We start from the raw sequence: 26,876 nt of genomic DNA, 5'->3' as shown, positions 1-26,876 counted from the left end.
GATGCGGATGGGTCTCTTGGGAGATCAGCCCCTGGACAAGTGGGTACCAGAGCTCCAGAGCCTGGTATGAAAGGAGCTTTGACTAGAGGATGCTTACCAGGCCCTAAGGTGGCATGTCATTCAACATACCCCCTGGACGGCCGAGCAAGAGTTACCCGAAGTGAAGGTATTATGATGGCACTGGGTTACTATAGGAGGCCTTGGAGAAGGACATTGAACTCAGCGGTATGGAGGAGTCTAGGTTTTGGGACATCTGCAACTACCGGGTGGGCATGCATGTTGATGCTGACGGATAGGAGGTGAGCAAAGACATTACCTAACCGGAAACAAGGGAGTGGGAGCTGGAAAAGACCTACCAACACCTGCTAATCTCCGTTCAGCCCCAACCTACCCGACAAGCAGAGCCAGACCTGCCATCCTACAACTCGGAAGACTGGGCGGCGATACCCCCTGCTTCCCTACCAGCTCCCAAAGTAGGGAACTTCATCGTCTGGTTCTGGGAAGACCTCCCGACGGCAAGTAGAGATGGGACCAAAGTCTCTCTACTGGCCCTACAGGGATGCTTGGCAGTCGGCCCAGATACCAACTACAGCCAGTGTTACTCGAGGTCCAGACAGTTGGTCTGACTCCCCAGCGGAAGCTTACCTTAAAGAAAGATGACAATCTGTCTCTCTCCCCAGCGGCAGACAGGATTTCAGGGAGAGGAGATGGTCAGTTCCTCGTCCCAGCAGCAGCAGGCTGTTAATCCCCAAGCAGTGTTACCCGGAGTCCAGACAGTCAGTCTGACTCCCCAGCGCCAGTGTGTTGTAAAGGGAGAAGAGACAACCGGTCTCTCTCCCCAGCGGCAGCCAGCATCACAGGTAGAGGAGGCAGTCGGTCTCTCTCCCCAGCGTCAGTGTATCCTACAGGGAGTGGAGACTACTGGTCCCATTCCCCAGCGGCCATGTACGTTAGAGAGAGGGGACAACCGGTCCCCCTCTCCAGCAGCAGCTGCTCAACCGAGTCCTGGGGGTAGTGGAGGAGATGTTAATACCGATCGACCCCCTTCTAACAGAAGAGCTGTGAATAAAGCACCTTTGTCACTGGGAGTTGGAGAGGCCTGCTTGCCAGCCTCTCGCCCTGTGACTATGGCCCCTGGGGCACTATTTGGGCATATTAGATTTTAAAGGCACTGTTTCTTCCCCTTGGACTTTAAACTGGAACAGATTCAAACATGTGGCGGCGGCCATCTTAAATTGTCCAGCAGTGTTTTGCCGTCGAGTTTATGGAACTATTTTGGGCATAGGACCATGTGCACAGTAGGGGAACAATACAACTTTCAGGAAATTCTTGGACCGATCTGGGTGATTTTTGGATAGGTTGTTCACCGAGATCAAAGCCATCAAGGGATATGACATTTATGGGGATAAATGGTGTATTGGGGTGTTTTCTGTGGTAAAAAGATGTGGGGAAAAAATGTGTGTTTTCTGCCTGCGAGTGATTAAGTTAACTGTATCACAGGCAAAGCCTATTGTATTTGTTGATTGCATCACAGAAAATGCCCATTGTATCACAGGCAGAAGGGGAGGGGGGGGGGGGGGGGGGGTTGTGTACATTAGCCTGGAGTGTCTAAATATACAATCTGTGTTGAATGGCTGTTGTGACTTTGTGTCCTGTGCTCCACGTGGGTGGTAGCCTTGTGGGGAAAACTGTATACAAGAAATTCCTTTGCGTGGGTGGAGGACGGAGAGACCCCAGCCAACTTGCGGCGGTTCGTGGGGTCTGTGGTAGTTATGGTGTCCGGTGGAGTGCTTGGAGCCCTCGGGAAGCGCTAGGAACATCCGTCAGGGGAAGGTGCCCAGTCGGAGTGTCAGGCATTCCGTTACAATGATGAACAGAGGTTTGTTGTTATTCCACTCTGTAGCACGTGGTTAAAGATGTTGTTGCTTCTAGACCTTTATCTTGTAAGAGAAGGCAGTGTTAAGAATACATTTCTATTTTATCTTTGCTAGGATTTAATTTGTTACTAAAATTGGAAGACAAAAAGGGGCTAATTTATTAAGACCAGTGTTTTAGATGCCGGTCTTAATAAGCCTCATAGCTGGCTGAGGTGCCAACCAACACAGAAGTCTTCAGCTGCCTAGGATGCATGCAACAGGTCAGCCAGTTTCATAGGTATAAATCTGCTGACATATTCAAATAATCTTGCACTCCCATTGAAAAGTCTGGAGGTCATCCTCCTCATAGAAGTCCCACAATACCGCCTCCCATCTAGGCCTCATTTCCCATCTGAGAGCTCACTATTTTTTGTATCACAATACTTTCTCCCCCGCCCCTCCCTGTCATCAGCCACATAGCACACAATTTCTTTTGCTTTACCCATCCCCAACAAAACTCCATGGCCAACATGAAGTGGGAACTGGGAAGGACCATGGTCTCTATATGGCTCCTTACTGGACCTAGACCAGTTTGCTTATTCTACAGTCAGCTCCACCATCTCTCACCCCTGCAATCCACAAGTGGGATTACAGAAATTGGCAGGGGGAGTTATTGTACTATTTGTAGTTTCCATATACCGGTCTAAAGTTGCTCAGACAATGTTGGGAAACGGTAGAGGCCACACCCATTGGTGAAACAGCTTTATTTGGAGCCATCCTTTTTATTTGTTACTAATAACACTTCAATTTTCCTGCAATTGATGAAAACTTACAAACCAAAAGGCTGAAGTGTCCTCATTAAGCTTTTATAAAATCTTAACGTGAGATGTGATAACTTACCAGAAACAAAGTCGAGAAATCAACTCCTTTATCTTTGATAAAGTCAACATTTTGAAGAATAATTTGCAGTTTATCGGGATCCCAGTCTTCATCGTTTAGGAACTTTTGGATCTCCATTTCAGTAGAAACTACACCAAGTTTCTCATCCTTGATATTCTTATTTAGAGGGAAATAAAATATGGTTAAATACAATCAGGTATCATGTCACGCTCTGCAACTATCACATCTCTCTGCTCTCCCAGATATCCTCTGTCTCCCCACCCTCAGGTATCATCACTCCTGCCTTCTGACTCCCCCAATAATTACCTCTCTCCTTTGTATTATCTTTCTAACCCATAAATTAACTCTTCTCCAATATTATCTGCTTCACCCAGTATCATCTTACCTCTCCTCACAGTATTATCTCACCCCCCAGTGTTTTGTCTGCCCTTCCAGTAATATTTCTCCCCCATAATATCATCCCCCCAATATTATTCCCACTGCAATATCATCTCTCCCCTCCCCCAGTATCATCCACAGTATTATGTCACTCCCCTGGTATTATCTATTCTTCCCAGCATCCCCAGTATGAATTACCCACCTCCCAGTATCATATCCAGTATCGCCCTCCCCCCATAGAAAGCAATTGTCTCAGGCATTGGAAGGTACCATATCCTCCCACGCTTACAGCACTGTATGACTTGCTCTCACAGCTTCTTTGTGACCAGGCCACAGAAAGGCGTTACAAGCTCAGGAGCTGGGAAAGCAGCGGGTAAGAGCTGTGGGCAGCATTGTCTGAACATGGTACATACTGTGCTGCATGTCTGGAGAGGATATGGTGCCGAGGAGTGGATAAGACCTTCTATGACAGTAGGCGCAATGATGTTGGGTGGAGGGCATCAATGGCGTCCCTGGTACTGGGAATGGGAAGTGATTTATTATCTATATATTTTACTATTATATAGCACTGACATATTCCGCAGCACTTAGTTCATTGGCTCTTACTTGGGCCCCTGACATCCAAGAAAGTAGCAGATATGCCGGGTGTTCAACCCAGGCTAGTAATGAATGTGTCACCTTACATGACCATCTATTTCCTACCATATTACAGACCAGAGGGATGTGCAATCAGAGAAGAAGACTTTGCTGAACCAGAGGGTCATGGCTTTCCAATGTGAGAAAACAGGGCAGTATTACTAAGGAATATATTCTATCATTGCGTCGGCTATATTTCGGTTTCTGAGACATTTGTAAAGACTGTATAGTAACTGGTCAACCCCTTTGAAAGAGGAAAGGTCTCTTTTGAGCCATTAAACTGAGAAACGCTCAATTCAGATTCAATATGCCCTAATTATACAGTCCTGATCAAAAGTTTAAGACCACTTGAAAAATGGCAAAAAAAACAACAATATTTTACATTGTTGGATCTTAACAAGGTTCCAAGTAGAGCTTCAATATGCAACAAGAAGAAATGAGAGTGAGACAAAACTTTGAGCATTCAATTAATTGAAAATAACGATTAAACTGAAACAGGCTGTTTTTCAGCTGATCCAAATTTTAGGACCACATGCCTTTAACCACCTCAGCTCCCCTAGCTTAAACACCCTTAATGACCAGACCACTTTTTACAATTCTGCACTACACTACTTTCACCGTTTATTGCTCGGTCATGCAACTTACCACATAAATGAATTTTACCTTCTTTTCTTCTCACTAATAGAGCTTTCATTTGGTGGTATTTCATTGCTGCTGACATTTTTTTTTGTTATTAATCGAAATTTACCGAAATTTTAGCAAAAAAATGACATTTTTCACCTTCAGTTGTAATTATTTTTAAGAAAACAACATTTCTATATAAATTTTTCTCTAAATTTATTGTTCTACATGTCTTTGATAAAAAAAATATGTTTAGGTAACAAAAAAAATGGTTTGGGTAAAAGTTATAGCGTTTACAAACTATGGTACAAAAATGTGAATTTCCACTTTTTGAAGCAGCTCTGACTTTCTGAGCACCTGTCATGTTTCCAGAGGTTCTACAATGCCCAGACAGTAGAAAAAACCCACAAATGACCCCATTTCGGAAAGTAGACACCCTAATGTATTCGCTGATGGGCTGTCACAACCAGGCAGCTGAGAAGCTCTGACAGAAGCCTTTCAGAACCTCCTCCTTGAGTTTTCTTTGTTTTTGGTGTTCAGTTCCTCATCTGGTTAGCCTCTCTCAGCTGTCATGTAGTTGGACTGATTGCATCCCTTTAAATTCCTCACCATAATGCATTAGTGTGCGGTTTAAACAGCTTCCTGGAGTGTGTGTGCATGCTGATCCTTTCAGTCTTCTACAAGTTAAGTGTTGTACATTCATTTGTGATTTTCTGTTTGCTGGATCCCAGGTGACCCTGACTCCCTCCATGTCTAGTGTAGGGAGCCGGTGGTCGTGTCCCTTCACTATTGTAGGGTGTTCAGGTGTTATATAGTCGAGGTACGAGGATATGCGATCATCCACCATTGGGATTATCGCATAGGCTGAGCAGTAAGGGAGAGAGCCAGGTCTGATGCAGGGGTCTCCCTTTTTGTTCCTTAGTTTTGGATCCAGTGAGTCATATATTCATTTTGCATTGTCTTGTTTCCTGTACACCTTCCGTGACATTATAAACCGCCAAGAAACAAAAAGGAAAAAATCTTTTAAAAATGTTCCATCTGTTACTATTGGCAGGGTTGAGGCGGAAATTGAAAGTTTTCCATTTGCTTGTAGTTCCCGTTTTGTCCTGCCTTTTTTTGTGAGATTTTTGTAGATAGTCAATCTCATTGATAATCATTTTGCGATAACTCATGGTTTCCAGGTGTGCACTTTGGGAAAGGATATTCCTGTTTTTGCTATTGATTCCGCTCCACTTTCTCAGAAATTATTAAAGGGCATAGTTCACAATATTCGTTTAATTGTGAGTGATGCTCATGTTGAGGATGTGTCATGTTTCGTCCTTAGCGGATTACCTACTCCTCTTGTGTTGGGGCTACCCTGGCTCACTAAACATAACCCCACCATTGATTGGCAAGCGAGGCAAATAAATGGTTGGAGTGACTTTTGCAGAGAGAATTGCCTCACGACATCTGTTTCAGAGGTTTCTACTAAGACTGTACCGCCTTTTCTCTCTGAATTTTCAGATGTCTTCTCTGAGAGTGGAGTGCAGGATTTGCCCCCTCACAGGGAGTATGATTGCCCTATTAATCTCATCCCAGGCGCCAAGCTGCCTAAATCTCGTTTATACTACCTCTCCCAACCTGAAAGGGTCGCTATGCGTGCTTATATCTCGGAGAGTCTGAGAAAAGGACACATACGACCCTCAAAGTCACCTGTTGCCGCTGTTTTTTTCTTTGTTAAGAAAAAAGATGGTTCTTTAAGACCTTGTCTGGATTTCAGGGAGCTGAACAGTATCACTATTCGTGACCCTTATCTGCTTCCTCTGATCCCGGACCTGTTTAACCAGATTGTTGGGGCTAAAGTCTTTTCCAAGTTAGATCTAAGAGGGGCATACAACCTGGTCATGGTACGAGAAAGACGAATAGAAGACGGCCTTCAATACCCCTGAGGGCCATTTTGAGAATTTGGTTATGCTTTTTGGTTTGATGAATGCCCCAGCCGTTTTTCAGCATTTAGTGAACAGCATTTTTTATCATTTAATGGGAAAATTTGTATTAGTGTATTTGGATGACATTTTGATTTTTTCTCCCGATTTCAAAACTCATAAGGAACACTTACGTCAGGTCTTGCTCATCCTGTGGGAGAATAAATGATACACGAAACTGGAAAAATGTGTGTTTGCGGTTCCAGAAATTCAATTTCTGGGGTTTCTTCTCTCCGCTTCTGGTTTTCGCATGGACCCCGAGAAGGTCCGCGCTGTGCTTGAGTGGGAGCTTGCTGAGAATCAGAAGGCGCTGATGCGTTTTTTAGGCTTTGCCAATTATTACAGGAAGTTTATTTTGAATTATTCCTCTATTGATAAACCACTCACTGATATGACCAGAAAGGGGGTAGATTTTTCTTCCTGGTCGGTAGAGGCGCGTAAGGCCTTTTCTAATATCAAGGAGAGTTTTGCTTCCGCTCCCATCTTGGTACAACCTGATATTTCTCTACCCTTCATAGTTGAGGTTGATGCTTCTGAGGTGGGTGTGGGTGCGGTCTTGTCTCAGGGTTCCTCTCCTGCCAAATGGCGACCGTGTGCCTTTTTCTCTAAGAAACTCTCCTCCACAGAGAGAAATTACGATGTGGGAGATAGGGAATTGTTGGCCATCAAGTTGGCTTTTGAGGAATGGCGCCATTGGCTAGAGGGAGCCAGACACCCTATTACCATGTTTACTGACCATAAAAATCTGGCCTACTTGGAGTCAGTCAAGCGTCTGAACCCGAGACAGGCCAGATCGTCTTTGTTCTTTTCAAGGTTTAATTTTGTTGTCACGTTCCGCCCTGGGGTTAAGAATGTGAATGCAGATGCCCTGTCACGTTGTTTTCCAGGAGGTGGGAATTTTGAAGACCCAGGTCCCATTTTGGCTGAAGGTGTGGTGGTCTCTGCTCTTTTTCCTGAATTAGAGGCAGAGGTGCAGGCAGCCCAGTCAGAGGCTCCTGATCTTTGTCCTCCTGGGAGGTTGTTTGTGCCTCTCGCTTTAAGACGCTAGATTTTTAAGGAACACCACAATACGGTCCTTGCTGGGCACCCGGGGGCAAGAGCCACAGTGGATCTCATCGCTCTGAGATTCTGGTGGCCTGCGCTTCGTAAGTCGGTTGAGGGTTTTGTGGCAGCCTGCGAGACTTGCGCTTGTGCCAAAGTCCCTCATTCACGGCCATCAGGTCCTCTCCTTCCCTTACCCATTCCTTCCCGTCCTTGGACACATCTGTCCATGAACTTCATAACGGACCTGCCTCGTTCCTCGGGGGAAGACTGTGATTCTGGTGGTGGTGGACCGTTTTAGCAAAATGGTGCATTTCATCCCTTTTCCTGGTTTGCCCAATGCTAAGACGCTGGTGCAGGCATTTATTGATCACATTGTCAAATTGCATGGTATTCCTTCAGACATAGTCTCTGATAGGGGCACGCAGTTTGTTTCCAGATTCTGGAAGGCTTTCTGTTCTCGCTTGGGGGTTCGGTTGTCATTCTCTTCTGCTTTCCACCCGCAGTCGAATGGCCAGACAGAGCCCGTCAATCAGAATCTGGAGACATATCTGCGCTGTTTTGTGGCGGAGAATCAGGAGGATTGGTGTTCTTTTTTGTCCCTTGCTGAGTTTGCTTTCAATAACCGTCGTCAGGAGTCCTCTGATAAGTCACCATTTTTTGGTGCATATGGGTTTCATCCGCAGTTTGGGACTTTCTCGGGAGAGGGGTCTTCTGGTTTACCTGATGAGGACAGATTCTCCTTGTCTTTGTCTTCTATTTGGCAAAAGATTCAGGATAATCTAAAGAGCATGAGTGAGAGATATAAGCGTGTGGCAGATAAGAGACGTGTGCCTGGTCCGGACCTGAATGTTGGTGATCTGGTGTGGTTGTCTACCAAGAATATCAAATTGAAGGTTCCCTCCTGGAAGTTGGGTCTTAGGTTTATTGGGCCTTACAAAATCCTGTCTGTCATCAATCCTGTTGCCTTCCGTCTTGATCTTCCTCAGACTTGGAAGATCCATAATGTTTTTCATAAGTCCTTATTGAAACCTTATGTTAAACCCATTGTACCCTCGCCTTTGCCTCCTCCTCCGATTATGGTTGATGGGAATCTTGAATTTCAGGTCTCTAGGATTGTGGATTCTCGTCTTGTCCGCGGTTCTCTCCAGTACCTCGTTCATTGGGAGGGTTATGGTCCTGAGGAGAGGATGTGGGTCCCAGTGATGACATTAAGGCCACTCGCCGGAGTCCTCTCGTAGAGGGAGGGGTTCTGTCACAACCAGACAGCTGAGAAGCTCTGACAGAAGCCTTTCAGAACCTCCTCCTTGAGTTTTCTTTGTTTTTGGTTTTCAGTACCTCATCTCGTTAGCCTCTCTCAGCTGTCATGTAGTTGGACTGATTGCATCCCTTTAAATTCCTCCCCATAATGCATTAGTGTGCGGTTTAAACAGCTTCCTGGAGTGTGTGTGCATGCTGATCCTTTCAGTCTTCTACAAGTTAAGTGTTGTACATTCAATTGTGATTTTCTGTTTGCTGGATCCCAGGTGACCCTGACTCCCTCCGTGTCTAGTGTAGGGAGCCGGTGGTCGTGTCCCTTCACTATTGTAGGGTGTTCAGGTGTTATATAGTCGAGGTACAAGGATATGCGATCATCCACCATTGGGATTATCGCATAGGCTGAGCAGTAAGGGAGAGGCATTTTAGGGGCCCTAATGCGTGAGAAGTAGTTTGAAATCAAAATGTGTAAAAAATGCCCTGTGAAATCCTAAAGGTGCTCTTTAGAATTTGGGCCCCTTTGCAAAAAAGTGTCACACATGTGGTATCGCCGTACTTGGGAGAAGTAGGGCAATGTGTTTTGGGTGTCTTTTTACATATACCCATGCTGGGTGAGAGAGATATCTCTCTAAAAGTCAACTTTTCCCATTTTTTTTATACAAAGTTGTCATTATAGAGTGATATTTCTCTCACCCAGCATGGGTATATGTAAAAAGACACCCAAAACACATTGCCCTACTTCTCCCAAGTACGGCGATACCACATGTGTGACACTTTTTTGCAGCCTAGATGCGCAAAGGGGCCCAAATTCCATTTAGGAGGGCATTTGTAGACATTTGGATCCCAGACTTCTTCTCACGCTTTAGGGCCCCTAAAATGCCAGGGTAGTATAAATACCCCACATGTGACCCATTTTTGAAAGAAGACACCCTAAGGTATTCAATGAGGGGCATGGCGAATTCATAGAATATTTTTTTGGGTGGCACAAGTTAGCGTAAATATTTTTTATTTTTTTTTCTCACAAAGTCTCCCTTTCCGCTAACTTGGGACAAAAAGTTCAATCTTTCATGAACTCAATATGCCCCTCAGCGAATACCTTGTGCGGTGTCTTCTTTCCGAAATGGGGTCACATGTGGGGTATTTATACTGCCCTGGCATTTTAGGGGTCCTAAAGCGTTAGAAGAAGTCTGGAATATAAATGTCGAAAAAACTTTACACATTTGGATTCCATGAGGGGTATGGCGAGTTCATGTGAGATTTATTCTTGTTAGTGGAATATGAGACTTTGTAAGAAAAAAACAAAAAACAAAAAATTAAATTACATTTCCGCTAACTTGTGCCAATTTTTTTTTCTGAATGGAGCCTGACAGGGTGGTGATCACCCCATTTAGACTCCCTGATCACCCCCCTGTCATTGATCACCCCCCTGTAAGGCTCCATTCAGACATTTTTGTTGGCACAAGTTAGCGGAAATTTTATTTATTTTTTTGTTTGTTTTTTTGTTTTTTCTTACAAAAAATTAAATTAAATTTGCGCTAACTTGTGCCCAAAAAAAATGTCTGAATGGAGCCTTACAGGGGGGTGATCAATGACAGGGGGGTGATCAGGGAGTCTAAATGGGGTGATCACCACCCTGTCAGGCTCCATTCAGACGTCCGTATGTGTTTTGCGGATCCGTGGTGTCAGTGTTTTGCGGATCCACAAAAAACATACGGACGTCTGAATAGAGCCTTACAGGGGGGTGATCAGGGAGTCTATATGGGGTGATCACCTCCCTGTCATTGATCACCACCCTGCAAGGCGCCATTCAGACGTCCGTATGTGTTTTGAGGATTCGGGGTGATCAGGGAGTCTATATGGGGTGATCACCCACCTGTCATTGATCACCACCCTTTAAGGCGCCATTCAGATGTCCGTATGTGTTTTGCGGATCCGATCCATGGATCCATAAAACACATACGGACGTCTGAATGGAGCCTTACAGGGGGATGATCAATGACAGGGGGGTGATCAATGACAGGGGGGTGATCAGGGAGTCTATATGGGGTGATCACCCCCCTGTGATTGATCACCCCCCTGTAAGGCTCTATTCAGACATCCGTATGTGTTTTGAGGATTCGGGGTGATCAGGGAGTCTATATGGGGTGATCACCCACCTGTCATTGATCACCACCCTTTAAGGCGCCATTCAGATGTCCGTATGTGTTTTGCGGATCCGATCCATGGATCCATAAAACACATACGGACGTCTGAATGGAGCCTTACAGGGGGATGATCAATGACAGGGGGATGATCAATGACAGGGGGGTGATCAATGACAGGGGGGTGATCAGGGAGTCTATATGGGGTGATCACCCCCCTGTCATTGATCACCCCCCTGTAAGGCTCTATTCAGACATCCGTATGTGTTTTGAGGATTCGGGGTGATCAGGGAGTCTATATGGGGTGATCACCCACCTGTCATTGATCACCACCCTTTAAGGCGCCATTCAGATGTCCGTATGTGTTTTGCGGATCCGATCCATGGATCCGTAAAACACATACGGACGTCTGAATGGAGCCTTACAGGGGGGTGATCAATGACAGGGGGTGATCAGGGAGTCTATATGGGGTGATCACCCCCCTGTAAGGCTCCATTCAGACGTCCGTATGTGTTTTGCGGATCCGATCCATGGATCCGTAAAACACATACGGATGTCTGAATGGAGCCTTACAGGGGGGTGATCAATGACAAGGGGGTGATCAGGGAGTCTATATGGGGTGATCAGGGGTTAATAAGTGACAGGGGGGGTGTAGTGTAGTGTGGTGCTTGGTGCTACTTATTACAGAGCTGCCTGTGTCCTCTGGTGGTCGATCCAAGCAAAAGGGACCACCAGAGGACCAGGTAGCAGGTATATTAGACGCTGTTATCAAAACAGCGTCTAATATACCTGTTAGGGGTTAAAAAAAAAAAATCACATCTACAGCCTGCCAGCGAACGATCGTCTCCGGCAGGCTGTAGATCCACTCGCTTACCTACAGTTCCTGTGAACGTGCGCGCGTTCACAGGAAATTTCGCGTCTCGCGAGATGACACGTAGATGCGTGACTCTGCCTGAGACAGCCGCCTCCGGACCGTGATCCTGCGTTAGGCGGTCTGGAGGCGGTTAAAAGGCCAAATCTGTGCAAAGATGTGGATTCATTGTAATTTTCTGTCAGGTAGTCAAACTTTGTGATGGCAAAGGCAAAAATAAAAAAACTCACTTTTTGAACGTGGGCGGGTTGTTGAACTGCATAAGCAGGGTCTCACAGTGCGCCATCGCTGCTGAGGTGGAACGCAGTTAGACAGTCATTTGGAATTTCTTAAATGATTCTGAGGGTTATGGAACAAAAAAGTCAAGTGGAAGACCCCAAAAATATTCATCAGCATTGAGCCGGAGGATCCAATTGGCTGTCGGTCATGACACTGGACGATCCTCGACCCAAATTAAGGCCCTTACTGGTGCTGACTGCAGCCCCATAACCATCAGACGGCATCTGAGACTGAAGGGCTTCAAAAACAAAAAACGTCTTTAAAGACCTCGTCTCTTCGAACGCCACAGAACTGTTCGTTTGGACTTTGCAAGAGCACCAAACATGGGACATTCAAAAGGTGGAAGAAAGTTTTATTCTCTGATGAGAAAAAAATGTAACCTTGATGGTCCTGATGGTTTCCAACATTACTGGCATGACAAGCAGATCCCACCCGAAATGTTTTCTACACGCCACAGTGGAGGGGGCGCCATAATGGTCTGGGGTGCTTTTTCCTTCAGTGGAACAATGTAGCTTCAGGAAGTGCAGGGGTGTCAAACGGCCGCTGGCTATGTCCAGATGTTGCAGAGAGCATTCCTCATGACTGAGGGCCCTTATCTGTGTGGTAACGACTGGGTTTTTCAACAGGACAACGCTACAGTACACAATGCCCGCAGGACAAGGGACTTCTTCCAGGAGAAAAACATCACTCTTTTGGCCCATCCTGCGTGTTCCCCTGATCTAAATCCAACTGAGAACCTTTGGGGATGGATGGCAAAGGAAGTTTACAAAAATGGACAACAGTTCCAGACAGTAGATGGCCTTCGTGCGGCCGTCTTCACCACTTGGAGAAATGTTCCCACTCACCTCATGGAAACGCTTACATCAAGCATGCCGAAACAAATTTTGGAAGTGATCAACAATAACGGCTGAGTTACTCATTACTGAGTTCATGCTTGGAAGTTGGATTTCTGTTTTGGGGGAAGGGGGGGGTTGAGGTGTGGTCCTTAACTTTTAATCAGATGAAAAACAGCTTGTTTCAGTTTATTCGTTGTTTTCATTAAATTGAATGCTCAAAAAATGTTTTGTCTCACTCCCATATCTTCTTGTTGCATGTTGAAGCTCTACTTGGAACCTTAAGATCCAGCCATGCTAAATATGATTTTTTGCCATTTTTCAAGTGGTCTTAAACTTTTGATCAGGACTGTATAACCAGTGCCATTGTATACTGACTCTTTAAAGGGGTTTTCTAGAAGTTTTATACTGATGACCTATCCCCTGGTCAGTGGGGGTCTGAAACCCAGGACCCCCACCAACCATCTGTTTGAGAAAGCACCAGCGTTCCTGTGAGCCCTGCAGCCTTCTCCATGATCTTCAAGCACAGTGCCATACATTGTATAGTGACTGTGCTTGGTATCGCAGTTCCGCCCTTTTCACTTCAATGGGGCCGAGCTGTGCCTAGGGCATGTCACTGATGAACGTGATATTACATGGCCTAGGGAAAGCAGAGGGAAGCCTGCAGCGCTATAGCAAGCACCACTGCCTTCTCAAACAGCAGATCAGCAGGTTTCCCTGTTGTCAGACCCCCCCGCCAATCAGATACTGATGACCTATACAGATAGGTCATCGCTGTCGAACTACCAGAAAACCCCTTTAAATGCTTTTCTAATTTTATGAAAGTCATTGTATGATGAAAATCTGTGGAGGTTTGACTTTCAGCACCTTTGCCGATTAGCTGTTACACTGTACTATACCCGATGGATTTTTTTAATACATACCACATCCCAACTCTGTGCACTTTTCAGTAGCCTCTGAAGAAATACTTTCAAAATGTTTTGACTTGCTTGTTCCTTAATGATTGAAAAGAAGAAGAGTTAATGTTACTTTGTAATGTACACATCAAAGTGAACCTGTCAATAGAAACCTGGTTAAAATGCTACCCGTCTTGTGAAAATCAGTTGCAGAGTTCCTCTTACTAGGGGTCTCATGTTTAAGCTTTTTATTGTTTCATATATGTCCACTCTATATATTTGTCTTTACATGTTGGGTTTAGTGTGTAGGACCTGGTTATTTAGGTACGTCCACACTAATTTCCCCCCCTACTGAGGTTTTTTTTTTTTTTACCTCATAGATAGACACTGCAGGATGACTTACTACAGTGTACAATGTTTATATTTCTTTTTATGCATTTTTGTTTTTATGTTACCCTGTGTCACCTCCTGGCTAGCTCTTCAGAACAGATCCACGAAATGTCACCATGTCTGATTTCAAGATCGTGTCATTTAATGTGAATGGCATGAACACACCGCAAAAGAGGAGTCAAATCTACCATTTGCTTCGCAGAGAAAGGGCTGATTTGGTTCTTTTACAAGAGACCCATTTCAGACACCTGCACGTCCCTAATGTAATCAGTAAAAACTTCCCTGTGTGGTATCATGCTGCATACTCTTCGGCAGCTAGAGGGTTTTCAATAGGCATTGGGCAGAATTTCCCATTCACTTTAGTGTCCAAACTGATAGACCCTGAGGGCCGCTATCTATTTTTAAAAGGTAAGGTAGCGAACTCCGCGTTTACCCTAGTTAATCTCTACGCCCCGAATAGGGGCCAATTCACATGGTTGCTCCGCACTCTTGAAGTTCTAAAGACCTTTAGAGAAGGTCATCTTATCCTAGGTGGAGACCTCAATCTTACTCTTGATTCCTCTAAGGACTCAACCTCTGTAGGCCGCCCCCCCTCCAAAAAGCAAATGAGAAGGCTTCTTCTCACACTCTCGGATCTCAGGATTTCGGATGTCTGGCGCATTCTGCATCCAGAAGATAAGGATTACACCTTCCACTCGCGGACGCATGATACATATCAACGCCTTGACTATCTTTTTATAACTAACCAATTACTGCTCTCGGTTTCTGAGGCTAGCATTGGGAACATAGTTGTCTCCGATGATCAGCCGGTGAGTGTGAAGATGAGACTGCATGACATTTCTCCGAGATCCTGGATCTGGAGATTGAACGAGACCGCTCCTGGAAGACGAATCACACAAGAAGGTGATAGAACAATGTCTCAAAAATTACTTTTTGGAAAACGCCAGAGGCTTAACTAATGGGACGACCTTATGGGAAGCTCATAAGGTAGTAGTTAGAGGGGAGCTCATTAGTCTGGGTTCTAGAGTTAAGAGAAATAGACAGAAACAACTAGACTCCCTCCTTCAACAGATCTGCACTCTTGAAATCTTACACAAGAGGGCGAGATCAGTTGAGGTCTTGGAATCTCTTAAACGATTAAGATACGAGGTCACCGACCGGCTGAATGTGCGAGCGGCTAGAGCACTGAAGACGTTGCGCTTCAAGCAATATTTGCATGGAAATAGGGGCTCCAAATTTGTCTCTAACCTTTTAAAAGGTCAAAGGAACAGATCCTTTATTTCAGCGATTAAATCAGCCTCAGGCTCCCGACTCATCAACACACCCACGATAGCTCAAGAGTTTTGCTCCTTTTATTCAACTCTGTATAACCTCCCGACACCCCTCAGTGGTCAGCAGCTTGATAGACATATTACATAATTCTTAGGCTCTATTGCTATCCCGAAACTTTCCGCAAATGACATAAGCGGGCTTCTCCTGCCTTTTACGGTGGAAGAAATAGACCAAGTCCTATCCTCTATTCCTTTGGGTAAGAGTCCAGGGCCTGATGGGTTCCCAATCTACTATTACAAAAGGTTTAGAGAGACTCTCATACCCCACTTTGTAGATGTTTGTAATACCCTCCTGAAGGGTGGTTCTCTGACCCCACAGGCCCAGGAAGCACACATAACAATTATCCATAAGGAAGGAAAGGATAGAGAAGCTTGTGGTAATTATAGGCCAATTTCATTGCTGAACACCGATCTGAAATGGTGGGCCAAGCTGCTTAACAACAGAATTTCGAAGTTGCTTCCTGGGCTTGTGGGTGAAGAAAAGGTGGGTTTTGTGGCAGGTAGAGAGGGTAGACATAATATCAGTAGAGTGGTACATGTTATTACACACACTATCAAAACCAAGTCCCCCCTGGTGCTCCTAGGCACGGATGCTGAGAAGGCGTTCGATAGGGTTAGTTGGGGCTATATGGAAAGATCCTTGAGTGCTTTCGGCATTCCTGAAGTTTTTATTAGAGCCATATTTACTTTATACTCTGCACCTTCTGCGAGAGTGATGGTAAATGGGACCCTATCAAGCGCCTTCCAAATCAAAAATGGCACCCGCCAAGGTTGCCTGCTATCCCCTACCCTGTTTATCCTTGTCCTAGAGACATTGTTATTAAAATTCTGCCAATCCCCTGTGATCAATGGTGTGAACTTGGGGAAATTTAACCACAAGATGGCAGCCTTCGCGGACAACCTTCTGCTTTTTATGTCAAACCCTGAGGAGGCTTTACCGGAGGTTATGCAGATATTTGAATCCTTTGGTCAACTCTCAAACTTTAGGATAAACCTTGATAAGTCGGAAGCCTTGGGTATTTCTTTATCACCTGCCTTGCGTAGCAGAGTTAGCGCCCTCACCCCATTTAAGTGGCCTCCGCAGGCAATCAAATATCTGGGTGTCATGATCCCAATAGACCCCAAACTCCTATTTAAACTTAATTTTCCTCCTTTACTCTCAAAAGTGACTTCCATCCTCTCAAAAAGCATCCTCGCCGTTTCTTACCTGGCTAGGTAGGAAAAATGTCCTGACCACCTATATTCTCCCATTACTTATGTACACCCTTAGAGCCCTTCCCATATTAATTCCTGGCAACTTTATAAATAGAGTTCAATCCATTATGAGTAAATACCTCTGGAATGGAGGCCACCCTAGAATGTCCTTCCGCTTGCTCTCTCGCAGGAAAAAGCAAGGTGGCATCTCTCTCCCGGATCTTCCAACCTATATACAGGCCATTAATCTAGAAAGATGGCTTACACTGACCAGACGTGAGTCTCATTATATGCATATTGACTTGGAATTGGCCCTCTTGGGCAAAGACTCGTTTCGATCCGGGGGAGAGACCAAAATCGATAGTGTACTTACCAGAGGAATGCCACACACCTGCCACAGATCAAAGGAACTTAATTCAGGGCAAAGTAAGATTTCCCCTTTGACCCGCTCTTATGTGCCCCCAAATTAAATATCCCTCTGATGTATGGCTTTCACTGTCAAATCACAGATTGGGAGATTTAGTGAGACTTGAAGCTACTGTTGATTTCATCAATACCCTCTCGGGTTATATAGACTTGGGGAAAAACTTTATTCAGAGAAATGATTTTGAGTCCATGTGTAGACAGTTCAAGTCCTCCAAGCTTGTCCCTTTAGCAGACCCGACGTGGCTGGAAAACTTTGTTTTACTCCCACGTTTACCCCATAAGTGCACCACTCTCATATACAGACAAATCCTCAATGCGAAGGACTCCAACCCGCCGCCATGGGTAGCTGACTGGGAGAGGGAACTGCAACTCACTTTAAATGAAGCCGATAGGAAATGGATCCAGAAGTGTTCACACGGCTTTTCTAAATGTATAAAAATGTAAGAAAACTCTGTAAAGGTAGCATTTAGGTGGTATAGGACCCCTGAATTTCTATATAAAATCCAGTTGCTCCCCACAGATCTGTGCTGGCGATGTAATATTGCTACTGGCTCCATTTCTCATATTTGGTGGACGTGTTCAGGCATTCATTTCTGGGCGGAAGTGGAGCGTACTCTAAATATGATTTGTAGCACATCCTTGAAGCTCACAGCCCAATTAGTACTACTCTGGCTACCTACCCCAGATTTTCACCCTGGGAAACATAACCTGACCACACACTTGCTGATGGCCGCTAAGCTTCTGATCCCTATAAAATGGAGGTCAGTGGATCCCCCAACCTTGGACATGTGGAGAGATGGGGTCCACCAGATATGCCAAATGGAGGAACTGATTGGGTGGACATACCATAACAGATACCGCTTTCTACAGATCTGGCAGCCTTGGCTGCACAATAGAGCGGACTACCTGAATTCACTACAGCCTGGAACTACTTAATCTACGAAAGGCGAGAGGTCCAACCTGACCACTTTTTGAAACCCTCCCTCCCTCCTCCCAACTCACCTGTCTTTTTTTCTCACTGGTAGGTTGACCAGAACTGATATGTTTGAAGATTTGGTTGACGCAATAAGCTATATCTTCATTCTCAAACACTATGCGGATTGTAATTTATTACATGAGGTGACACATTGTTAGGGCCGTTAGCTCTGTTCACTTGTTATTGCAAGATCATTTATCTAATGGGACTATTTGGTCTTAGATGAGTGGTTACCTTGTGATTACATGTATTGTTAGGCTATGCCCTTGACGATATATTCCTTGCTTCCATAACGATGTGACTCACTCAACTTTGGATTGCTTTATTGAATTATGATCTTTGTTTGTATAATAAAAAGAGATTTCAAACAGTTGCAGAGTTCCTGAGAAAAAGGACTTCTTTATGCACATGAGGACTTTAGTGCACCATGGGGCCGTTTCTAGAGGCGGGCGAGGGGTGCGACCGCCCGGGGCGCATCCCTCAGGACAGAAGAGGGGGGGGGGGGGGGCGCTGTCAGCAGGGCCCAGCGCCGGAGGGGGGCCCTTTCTGTCCGGAGGCAGCAGGAGTGGAGATGAGCCCTTCCATTGTGGAAGCGCTCATCTCCAAATTCATCTGTATTGCAGTCCTTAGAACAGCGATACAGATGAACGGTGCAGAGGAGCAGGGGAGAGGCGTCTTACTTGGCCCTTTCTCTGATAGGCTACAGGCACGTCATTGCGCCACCTGAGCCGGACAGAGCGGGACACAGGCCGGAAGAGGCCTGCATCGCATCGCTAAGCAGCATAAAGTAGGTATATGTGTTTATTGTTTTTATTATTTACAGTACAGTATGGCAAGTAGGGGGTGGGGGCACTATGAAGAGGGAAAGCACTATGGGGGCCCTATTTACTGGCACAATATGGGGGGGCACTATGGAGAAGAGTGGACGCATCTACTGGGGGCTCTATATACTGGCTCTTATTATGGGGGGGCTCTATGGAGAAGTGGGGGTAAAGGAGCACTATGGGGGCCCTATTTACTGGCACGCATTATGGGGGGCACTATGGAGAAGAGCACTATGGGGGCATTTAATACTGGCAACCATTTTGGTGCCACTAGAGGGAAGGGGGAAGAGGAGCATTATGGGAGCATCTATGTGGGGCATTTTATACTGGCACATTATGGAGGACACTATGGGGACAGGGGAGGAGCACTATGGGGCATCTTCTGGAGGCACTATATAGGAGTATTTTATACTGTCACAAATTATAGGGGCACTATGGGCACTTAATCTCAACTGGGGGCACTAAGTGTTTTGTCTAGTGGCACACAGTACGGGTCATTGCAACACATGAGGGCATTCTGGGAACATTGGCTCTACTGGGGGCACTAAGATTTTTTTTTGGTCTTTTTTTACTGACACACAAAGGGGCATTTTTTGCACTGGCGCACACTATAAATAGAATTATTACTACCAGGGGCATTATGGTGGGCTTTATTACAACTGGGGGACTATGGGAGCATTATTACCGTACTTCTGGGACACAATTACTGTTGGGGGGCACTGTAGGAGCACTATTACTACTAAGTGCACTCTGGCACAGTATTATAACTATTGTTGGGATTTTTGGGAGCACTATTACTGTGGGGGCACCCTGGCACACTATCAGCTTAGCACGGTTGATTTTGGGGGACATTATGGTTACACTATTTGCTGGGTGCAGTTATTTTTTAGAGCATTGTGTTCCAATAATTATTGAAGGGGGCGCTATTTGTGTGTAACTAGTATTTTTAGGGGGTTTATCACTTTATGCAGTATAGTTTTGGGCGTGCATGATGGGATGTTGAGAAGGTGGGAGGATGATGGAAAAGTAGGAAACTAAGATGTCTGTCAAACTCTGCAGAGAGAAGAGATGGCTGAAATAAATCATGGCGGTCTGGTCTGAATGGAGAAGATAAAGAAAGGACATCTACATCAAAGGAGACATCACTGGATGTAAGAGGTATGTGGGGCTGAATTAGGCTACTTTCACAACTGCGTTAGTGATTCTGGCAGGCTGTTCCAGCTGAGAGCAGCCTGCCGGAATTCACTGGATCCGACACTGCAGACTGAATGCCCGCCGCCCCCATCAACTACAATGGGGTACGGCAGAGAGCCGCCCACAATTGGGGGGGGGGGCGCTATTTTGATGTTCGCCCTGTTAAATTTCCCTACAAACTGTCAGCATTGGAAAGTTGAGTAGCTGAGGTGCACTCTACGGCCAGGCCCCATCTCTCGGGGGAACTAAAGCCCTCATTCACATAAATAACAAGGTGTTTTTTCAGTAATGCTGCAACTGATTTTCACAAGAAAGGTAGCATTGTAAATCAACTGGATCAACCTTACCAGGCATTATGGCTGTTTTAATAGGGTGGATCCTGCTGACAGGTCCTCTTTGAAGGGTTGTCTCGTGAAAACAACACCTTTTTGAACAGAAAGAGGCTTGATTGGCTGAATTGTTGATGGTCATCTGTAGGTTACTACAGTAGGGTACATCTGACAGGTGTAGATGTAATAGTAAATAGTGGTCTTGAAATGTATTTACTATAAAACAGAGCAGAATTTTTAGATAGGTTGTTTACCCAGATCAAACCATCAGGGGATATGACTTTTATGGGGATAAGGGGTGTTTTTTTTTTTTTTTTTCTGTGGTTGGGGAAAAATGTGTGTTTTCTGCCTGCGAGTGATTAAGTTAACTGTATCACAGGCAGAGCCTATTGCATGTGTTAATTGCATCACAGACAATGCCCATTGTATCACAGGCAATTGTGTACATTAGCTGGGAGTATCTAAATATACAATCTGTGTTCATTGGCTGTTGTGACTTTGTGTCCTGTGCTCCACGTGGGTGGTAGCCTTGTGGGGAAAACTGTATACAAGAAATTCCTTTAGGTGGGTGGAAGACGGTGAGACCCCAGCCAACTTGCCGCGGTTCGTGGTAGTTATGGTGTTCGGTGAAGTGCTTGGAGCCCTCGGAAAGCGCTAGGAACATCCGTCAGGGGAAGGTGCCCAGTCGGGGTGCCAGGCGTTCCGTTACAATGATGAACAGAGTTTTGGTTTGTTATTCCACTCTGTAGCACATGGTTAAAGATGTTGTTGCCTCTAGACCTTAATCTTGTAAGAGAAGGCAGTGTTAAGAATAGACTTCTATTTCATCTTTGCTAGGATTTAATTTGTTACTAAAATTGCAAGACAAAGGGGCTAATTTATTAAGACCAGTGTTTTAGATGCCGGTCTTAATAAGCCTCATATCTGGCTGTTATTGTCATGGTCTTACCTTCTCACTGTTCTCCTTCGTTTGACATGTGCTGGCGGCCATCTTGGTTTCTGGGTTTCTTGTAGCCTCCCACCCTGCGGCTCCTCCTTCCCACTGGGAGGAGCTGGATGCCTAGCTCATATATATAGAAGGTCTGTGGCTTCAGTTCCTTGCTTGGTCCTCCTGTGTGCACATGCTTCAAAGACTGCTGCTGCTTCTGGTTCCTGATCCTGGCCTCGTCTGACTACCCCGTTGGTTCCCGGTCCTGGCTTCGTCTGACTACCCCGTTGGTTCCTGATCCTGGCTACGTCTGACTACCCTCCTGGTTCCTGACCTCCGTCTACGCAAGACCCTGCTTCAGTTTAGCCATCCGTTTGGACTTTAGCTACGGCTTGATTTTCAATAAAGCCTTCTTATTCCACCTATCTCTGTTGTATGTCTGGTTCATGGTTCCATGACATTAGGACCAAGCCATGAATTCTGACGGTACAGGGCCATCCTCGCTACCTACGCTGGTTGCCAGACTTGATCAGCAGGATCACCTGTTGGGTCGGTTCGCTGTGGCGTTACAAACCCTGCTTGAACGCACGGCTCATTTAGCTTCCGTTGCCGATGGGTCGGTTGTCGCTCCTGGGCCCGCTCCTACTGCCGCTCCGGTTGTTGCGCCAGAGTCTACCCCGACACCTGTTGCTGCACCTGCGGTGTTTCGGGGTATGACCGGTTCTGCCCCCCTTCCACAGCGCTTTGGGGGAGAGCCAACTCAGTGCCGAGGTTTCCTTAACCAGGTGGCCATTTATTTTGAGTTGCTGCCACATGCCTTTCCTACTGAGAGATCAAAGGTGGGCTTCTTGATCTCGCTGCTCTCGGACAAGGCCTTGGCCTGGGCCAGCCCTTTATGGGAGAACAACAATCCGGTGGTTGCCGAGTTTTCCGGTTTTGTTGCTTCTCTTCGGAAGGTATTCGATGTGCCGGCTCGTGCTGCCTCTGCTGCGAAGCTCCTTATGTCCATCAGACAGGGTTCACGATCCGTAGCTGAATACGCCATTGAGTTTCGTACCCTGGCAGCAGAGGTGGGCTGGAATAATGAGGCTCTGGTCGCTGCTTTCTCTCATGGTCTCTCGGATGCCTTGAAGGATGAGATTGCAGCCAAGGACCTACCAGTGGAGCTCGAGTCCCTTATTTCTTTCCTGATTTCGATTGACACCAGACTCAGGGAGAGACCTTCCTTTAAGGAGAGCCTGCGGAGGCCTTCTAACAGATTGGCGCCTACGTTTGGCCAGATGGGCTCTGTTCTTGTCACGTTTTAATTACGTGGTCTCCTACCTACCCGGCTCCAAGAACATCAGAGCGGATGCCTTATCACGGCAGTACTCCGAGCTGTCCGGGGAGGAGTCGATTCCGACTACGGTCATACCCCCGAATCAGATCCTGGCTGCTATTCGCACCAGCCTGACCTCTCCTCTGGGTGAGCAGATTTTGGCGGCTCAATCTGGTGCTCCCTCTGGGAGACCCAACGGCAGATGTTTTGTGCCTGAGGAGTTGCGCACTCGGTTGTTGCGAACCTACCATAACTCCAAGGCCGCGGGGCACCCTGGAAAGAATCAGCTGTCCTGGGCGGTTTCACGTCTGTTCTGGTGGCCTTCTCTACGTTCCGACATCGCCGCATATGTAGCGGCATGCTCCGTTTGTGCCCAGAGTAAGTCCCCTCGGCACCTTCCGTTGGGCCTTTTGCAACCCATAGCCACCGGGGAGCGTCCATGGTCACACCTGGGGATGGATTTCATTGTGGACCTTCCTGCATCCCGAGGCCATACGGTCATTCTCATGATTGTGGATCGGTTTTCCAAAATGTGCCACTGTGTTCCTCTCAAGAAGTTACCCTCTGCACAAGAGTTGGCCTCGATTTTTGCCAGGGAGGTCTTCCGGTTGCACGGTTTGCCCAAGGAGATTGTGTCGGATCGGGGGAGTCAGTTTGTGTCCAGGTTCTGGCGCGCCTTTTGCTCCCAGTTGGGGATTCATCTCTCTTTCTCCTCGGCCTACCACCCTCAGTCCAATGGGGCCGCAGAACGATCCAATCAGGCCTTGGAGCAATTCCTTCGTTGCTATGTCTCCGATCACCAAGACAATTGGGTTGACCTCCTGCCTTGGGCTGAGTTTGCCAGGAACACGGCGGTGAACTCTTCCTCTGGGACGTCTCCCTTCATGGCCAATTATGGGTTCCAACCTGCCGTGTTACCGGAGGTATTCTCTCCCCAGGATACTCCGGCTGTGGAGGATCACCTTTCCGTCCTACGTACTTCTTGGGTACAGATCCAGAGGTCCCTTGAGGTCTCTGCGCAACACCAGAGACTCCAGGCTAATCGCAGACGAGCGCCCGCTCCTTCCTACCAGGTCGGAGACCGTGTATGGTTGTCCACCCGCAACCTCAACCTTCGAGTGCCCACTCCCAAGCTGGCGCCTCGCTTTGTTGGTCCCTTCCGAGTGCTTCACAGGGTAAACCCGGTAGCCTATGCCCTTGCGCTTCCTCCTGGCATGCGGATCTCCAACGTGTTTCATGTCTCCCTGTTGAAGCCATTGGTGTGTAATCGTTTCACTTCCTCGGTTCCTCGGCCCCGTCCGGTCCAAGTGGGCAATCGTGAGGAATATGAGGTGAGCAATATCCTGGACTCACGCCTGGTCCGCGGTCGGTTGCAGTTTTTGGTCCATTGGCGTGGTTATGGTCCAGAGGAGCGTTCCTGGGTTCCCTCCACAGATGTCCATGCTCCTGCGTTGCTCCGAGCCTTCCACGCACGCTTCCCTCTGAAACCGTTCCTTACTCCGCGGAGGAGGGGCCCTTGAGGGGGAGGTACTGTCATGGTCTTACCTTCTCACTGTTCTCCTTCGTTTGACATGTGCTGGCGGCCATCTTGGTTTCTGGGTTTCTTGTAGCCTCCCACCCTGCGGCTCCTCCTTCCCACTGGGAGGAGCTGGATGCCTAGCTCATATATAGAAGGTCTGTGGCTTCAGTTCCTTGCTTGGTCCTCCTGTGTGCACATGCTTCAAAGACTGCTGCTGCTTCTGGTTCCTGATCCTGGCCTCGTCTGACTACCCCGTTGGTTCCCGGTCCTGGCTTCGTCTGACTACCCCGTTGGTTCCTGATCCTGGCTACGTCTGACTACCCTCCTGGTTCCTGACCTCCGTCTACGCAAGACCCTGCTTCAGTTTAGCCATCCGTTTGGACTTTAGCTACGGCTTGATTTTCAATAAAGCCTTCTTATTCCACCTATCTCTGTTGTATGTCTGGTTCATGGTTCCATGACAGTTATATAGAGGTGCCAACCAACACAGAAGTCTTCAGCTGCCTAGGATACATGCAACAGGTCAGCCAGTTTCATTGGTCTAAACCTGCTGACATTTTTAAATAATCTTGCACTCCCATAGAAGTCCCATAATACTGCCTCCCAACAATTTTGTGTCATCAGCCACGTAGCACACAAACTTTCTTTTGCTTTACCCATCCCCAACAAAACTCCATGGCCAACATGAAAACTGGGAGGGGGTCATGGTCCCTGTATGGCTCCTTACTGGACCTAGACCAGTTTGCTTATTCTACAGTCAGCTCCACCATCTCTCACCCCTGCAATCCACAAGTGGGATTACAGAAATTGAACTATGGCAGGAAGAGTTATTGTACTATTTGTAGTTTCCATATACCGGTCTAAAGTCGCTCAGGCATTGTTGGGAAACGGTAGAGGCCACACCCAATGGTGAAACAGCTTTACATGGAGCCATCCTTTTTATTTGTTACTAATAATACTTCAATTTCCCTCTAATTGATGAAAGCTTACAAACTAAAAAGGCTGAAGTGTCCTCATTAAGCTTTTATAAAATCTTAACGTGAGATGTGATAACTTACCAGAAACAAAGTCGAGAAATCAACTCCTTTATCTTTGATAAAGTCAACATTTTGAAGAATAATTTGCAGTTTATCGGAATCCCAGTCTTCATCGTTTAGGAACTTTTCGATCTCCATTTCAGTAGAAACTACACCAAGATTCTCATCCCTGATATCCTTAATTTAGGGGGAAATAAAATATGGTTAAATACAATCAGGTATCATGTCACGCTCTGCAACTATCACATCTCTCTGCTCTCCCAGATATCCTCTGTCTCCCCACCCTCAGGTATCATCACTCCTGCCTTTTGACTCCCCCAATAATTACCTCTCTCCTTTGTATTATCTTTCTAACCCATAAATTAACTCTTCTCCAATATTATCTGCTTCACCCAGTATCATCTTACCTCTCCTCCCAGTATTATCTCACCCCCCAGTGTTTTGTCTGCCCTTCCAGTAATATTTCTCCCCCATAATATCATCCCCCCAATATTATTCCCACTGCAATATCATCTCTCCCCTCCCCCAGTATCATCCACAGTATTATGTCACTCCCCTGGTATTATCTATTCTTCCCAGCATGAATTACCCACCCACAGTATCATATCCAGTATCGCCCTCCCCCCATAGAAAGCAATTGTCTCAGGCAGTGGAAGGTACCATATCCTCCCACGCTTACAGCATTGTATGACTTGCTCTCACAGCTTCTTTGTGACCAGGCCACAGAAAGGCGTTACAAGCTCAGGAGCTGGGAAAGCAGTGGGTAAGAGCTGCGGGCAGCATTGTCTGAACATGGTACATACTGTGCTGCATGTCTGGAGAGGATATGGTGCCGAGGAGTGGATAAGACCTTCTATGACAGTAGGCGCAATGATGTTGGGTGGAGGGCATCAATGGCGTCCCTGGTACTGGGAATGGGAAGTGATTTATTATCTATATATTTTACTCTTATATAGCACTGACATATTCCGCAGCACTTCGTTCATCGGCTCTAACTTGGGCCCCTGACATCCAAGAAAGTAGCAGGTATGCTGGGTGTTCAACCCAGGCTAGTAATTAATGTGTCACCTTACATGAGCATCTATTTCCTACCATATTACGGACCAGAAGGATGTGCAATCTGTGCAATCAGAGAAGAAGACTTTGCTATATTATTACGTCGGCTATATTTCAGTTTGAGACATTTGTAAAGACTGTATAGTAACTGGTCAACCCCTTAGAAAGAGGAAAGGTCTCTTTTGAGCCATTCAACTGAGAATAGCTCAATTCAGATTCAATATGCCCTGATTATATAACCAGTGCCATTGTATACTGACTCTTTAAAGGGGGTTTTCTAGAAGTTTTATACTGATGACCTATCCTCTGGTCAGTGGGGGTCTGACACCCGGGACCCCCACCAACCATCTGTTTGAGAAAGCACCAGCATTCCTGTGAGCCCTGGTGCCTTCTCCCTGATCTTCAAGCACAGTGCCATACATTGTATAGTGACTGCTTGGTATCGCAGTTCCGCCCTTTTCACTTCAATGGGACTGAGCTGCGTCTAGGGCATGTCACTGATGAACGTGATGTTACATGGCCTAGGGAAAGCAGAGAGGCGCCTGTGACGCTATAGCAAGCACCACTGCCTTCTCAAACAGCAGATCGGCAGGTTTCCCTGTTGTCAGACCCCCCCCCCCCCCCTTGCCAATGGGTCATCTGTGTAGAACTACCAGAAAACCCATTTAAATATGCTTTTTC

At 46.4% G+C, this 26,876-nt stretch overlaps 1 protein-coding gene across 3 annotated transcripts in view; it reads right to left on the bottom strand.

Annotated features, from left to right (window-relative positions):
- LOC122943920 overlaps nt 1–26,876 on the bottom strand; it is a 69,306-nt gene that overhangs the window by 21,493 nt on the left and 20,937 nt on the right. For all 3 annotated transcript variants that reach the window (XM_044302048.1, XM_044302049.1, XM_044302050.1), the window contains exons 4-6: nt 25,161–25,316; nt 13,701–13,772; nt 2,757–2,912 (exon numbers count right to left, since the gene is read on the bottom strand). In XM_044302048.1, the coding sequence (XP_044157983.1) occupies nt 2,757–2,912; nt 13,701–13,772; nt 25,161–25,316 (384 nt within the window). The remainder of the gene's footprint in view (nt 1–2,756; nt 2,913–13,700; nt 13,773–25,160; nt 25,317–26,876) is intronic.

Source organism: Bufo gargarizans, chromosome 7 (assembly GCF_014858855.1).
Source record: "Bufo gargarizans isolate SCDJY-AF-19 chromosome 7, ASM1485885v1, whole genome shotgun sequence".
Lineage (NCBI taxonomy): Eukaryota > Metazoa > Chordata > Amphibia > Anura > Bufonidae > Bufo > Bufo gargarizans.
Note: the sequence above shows the minus strand (reverse complement) of the source record. Positions and strands in the feature narration are given on the sequence as shown.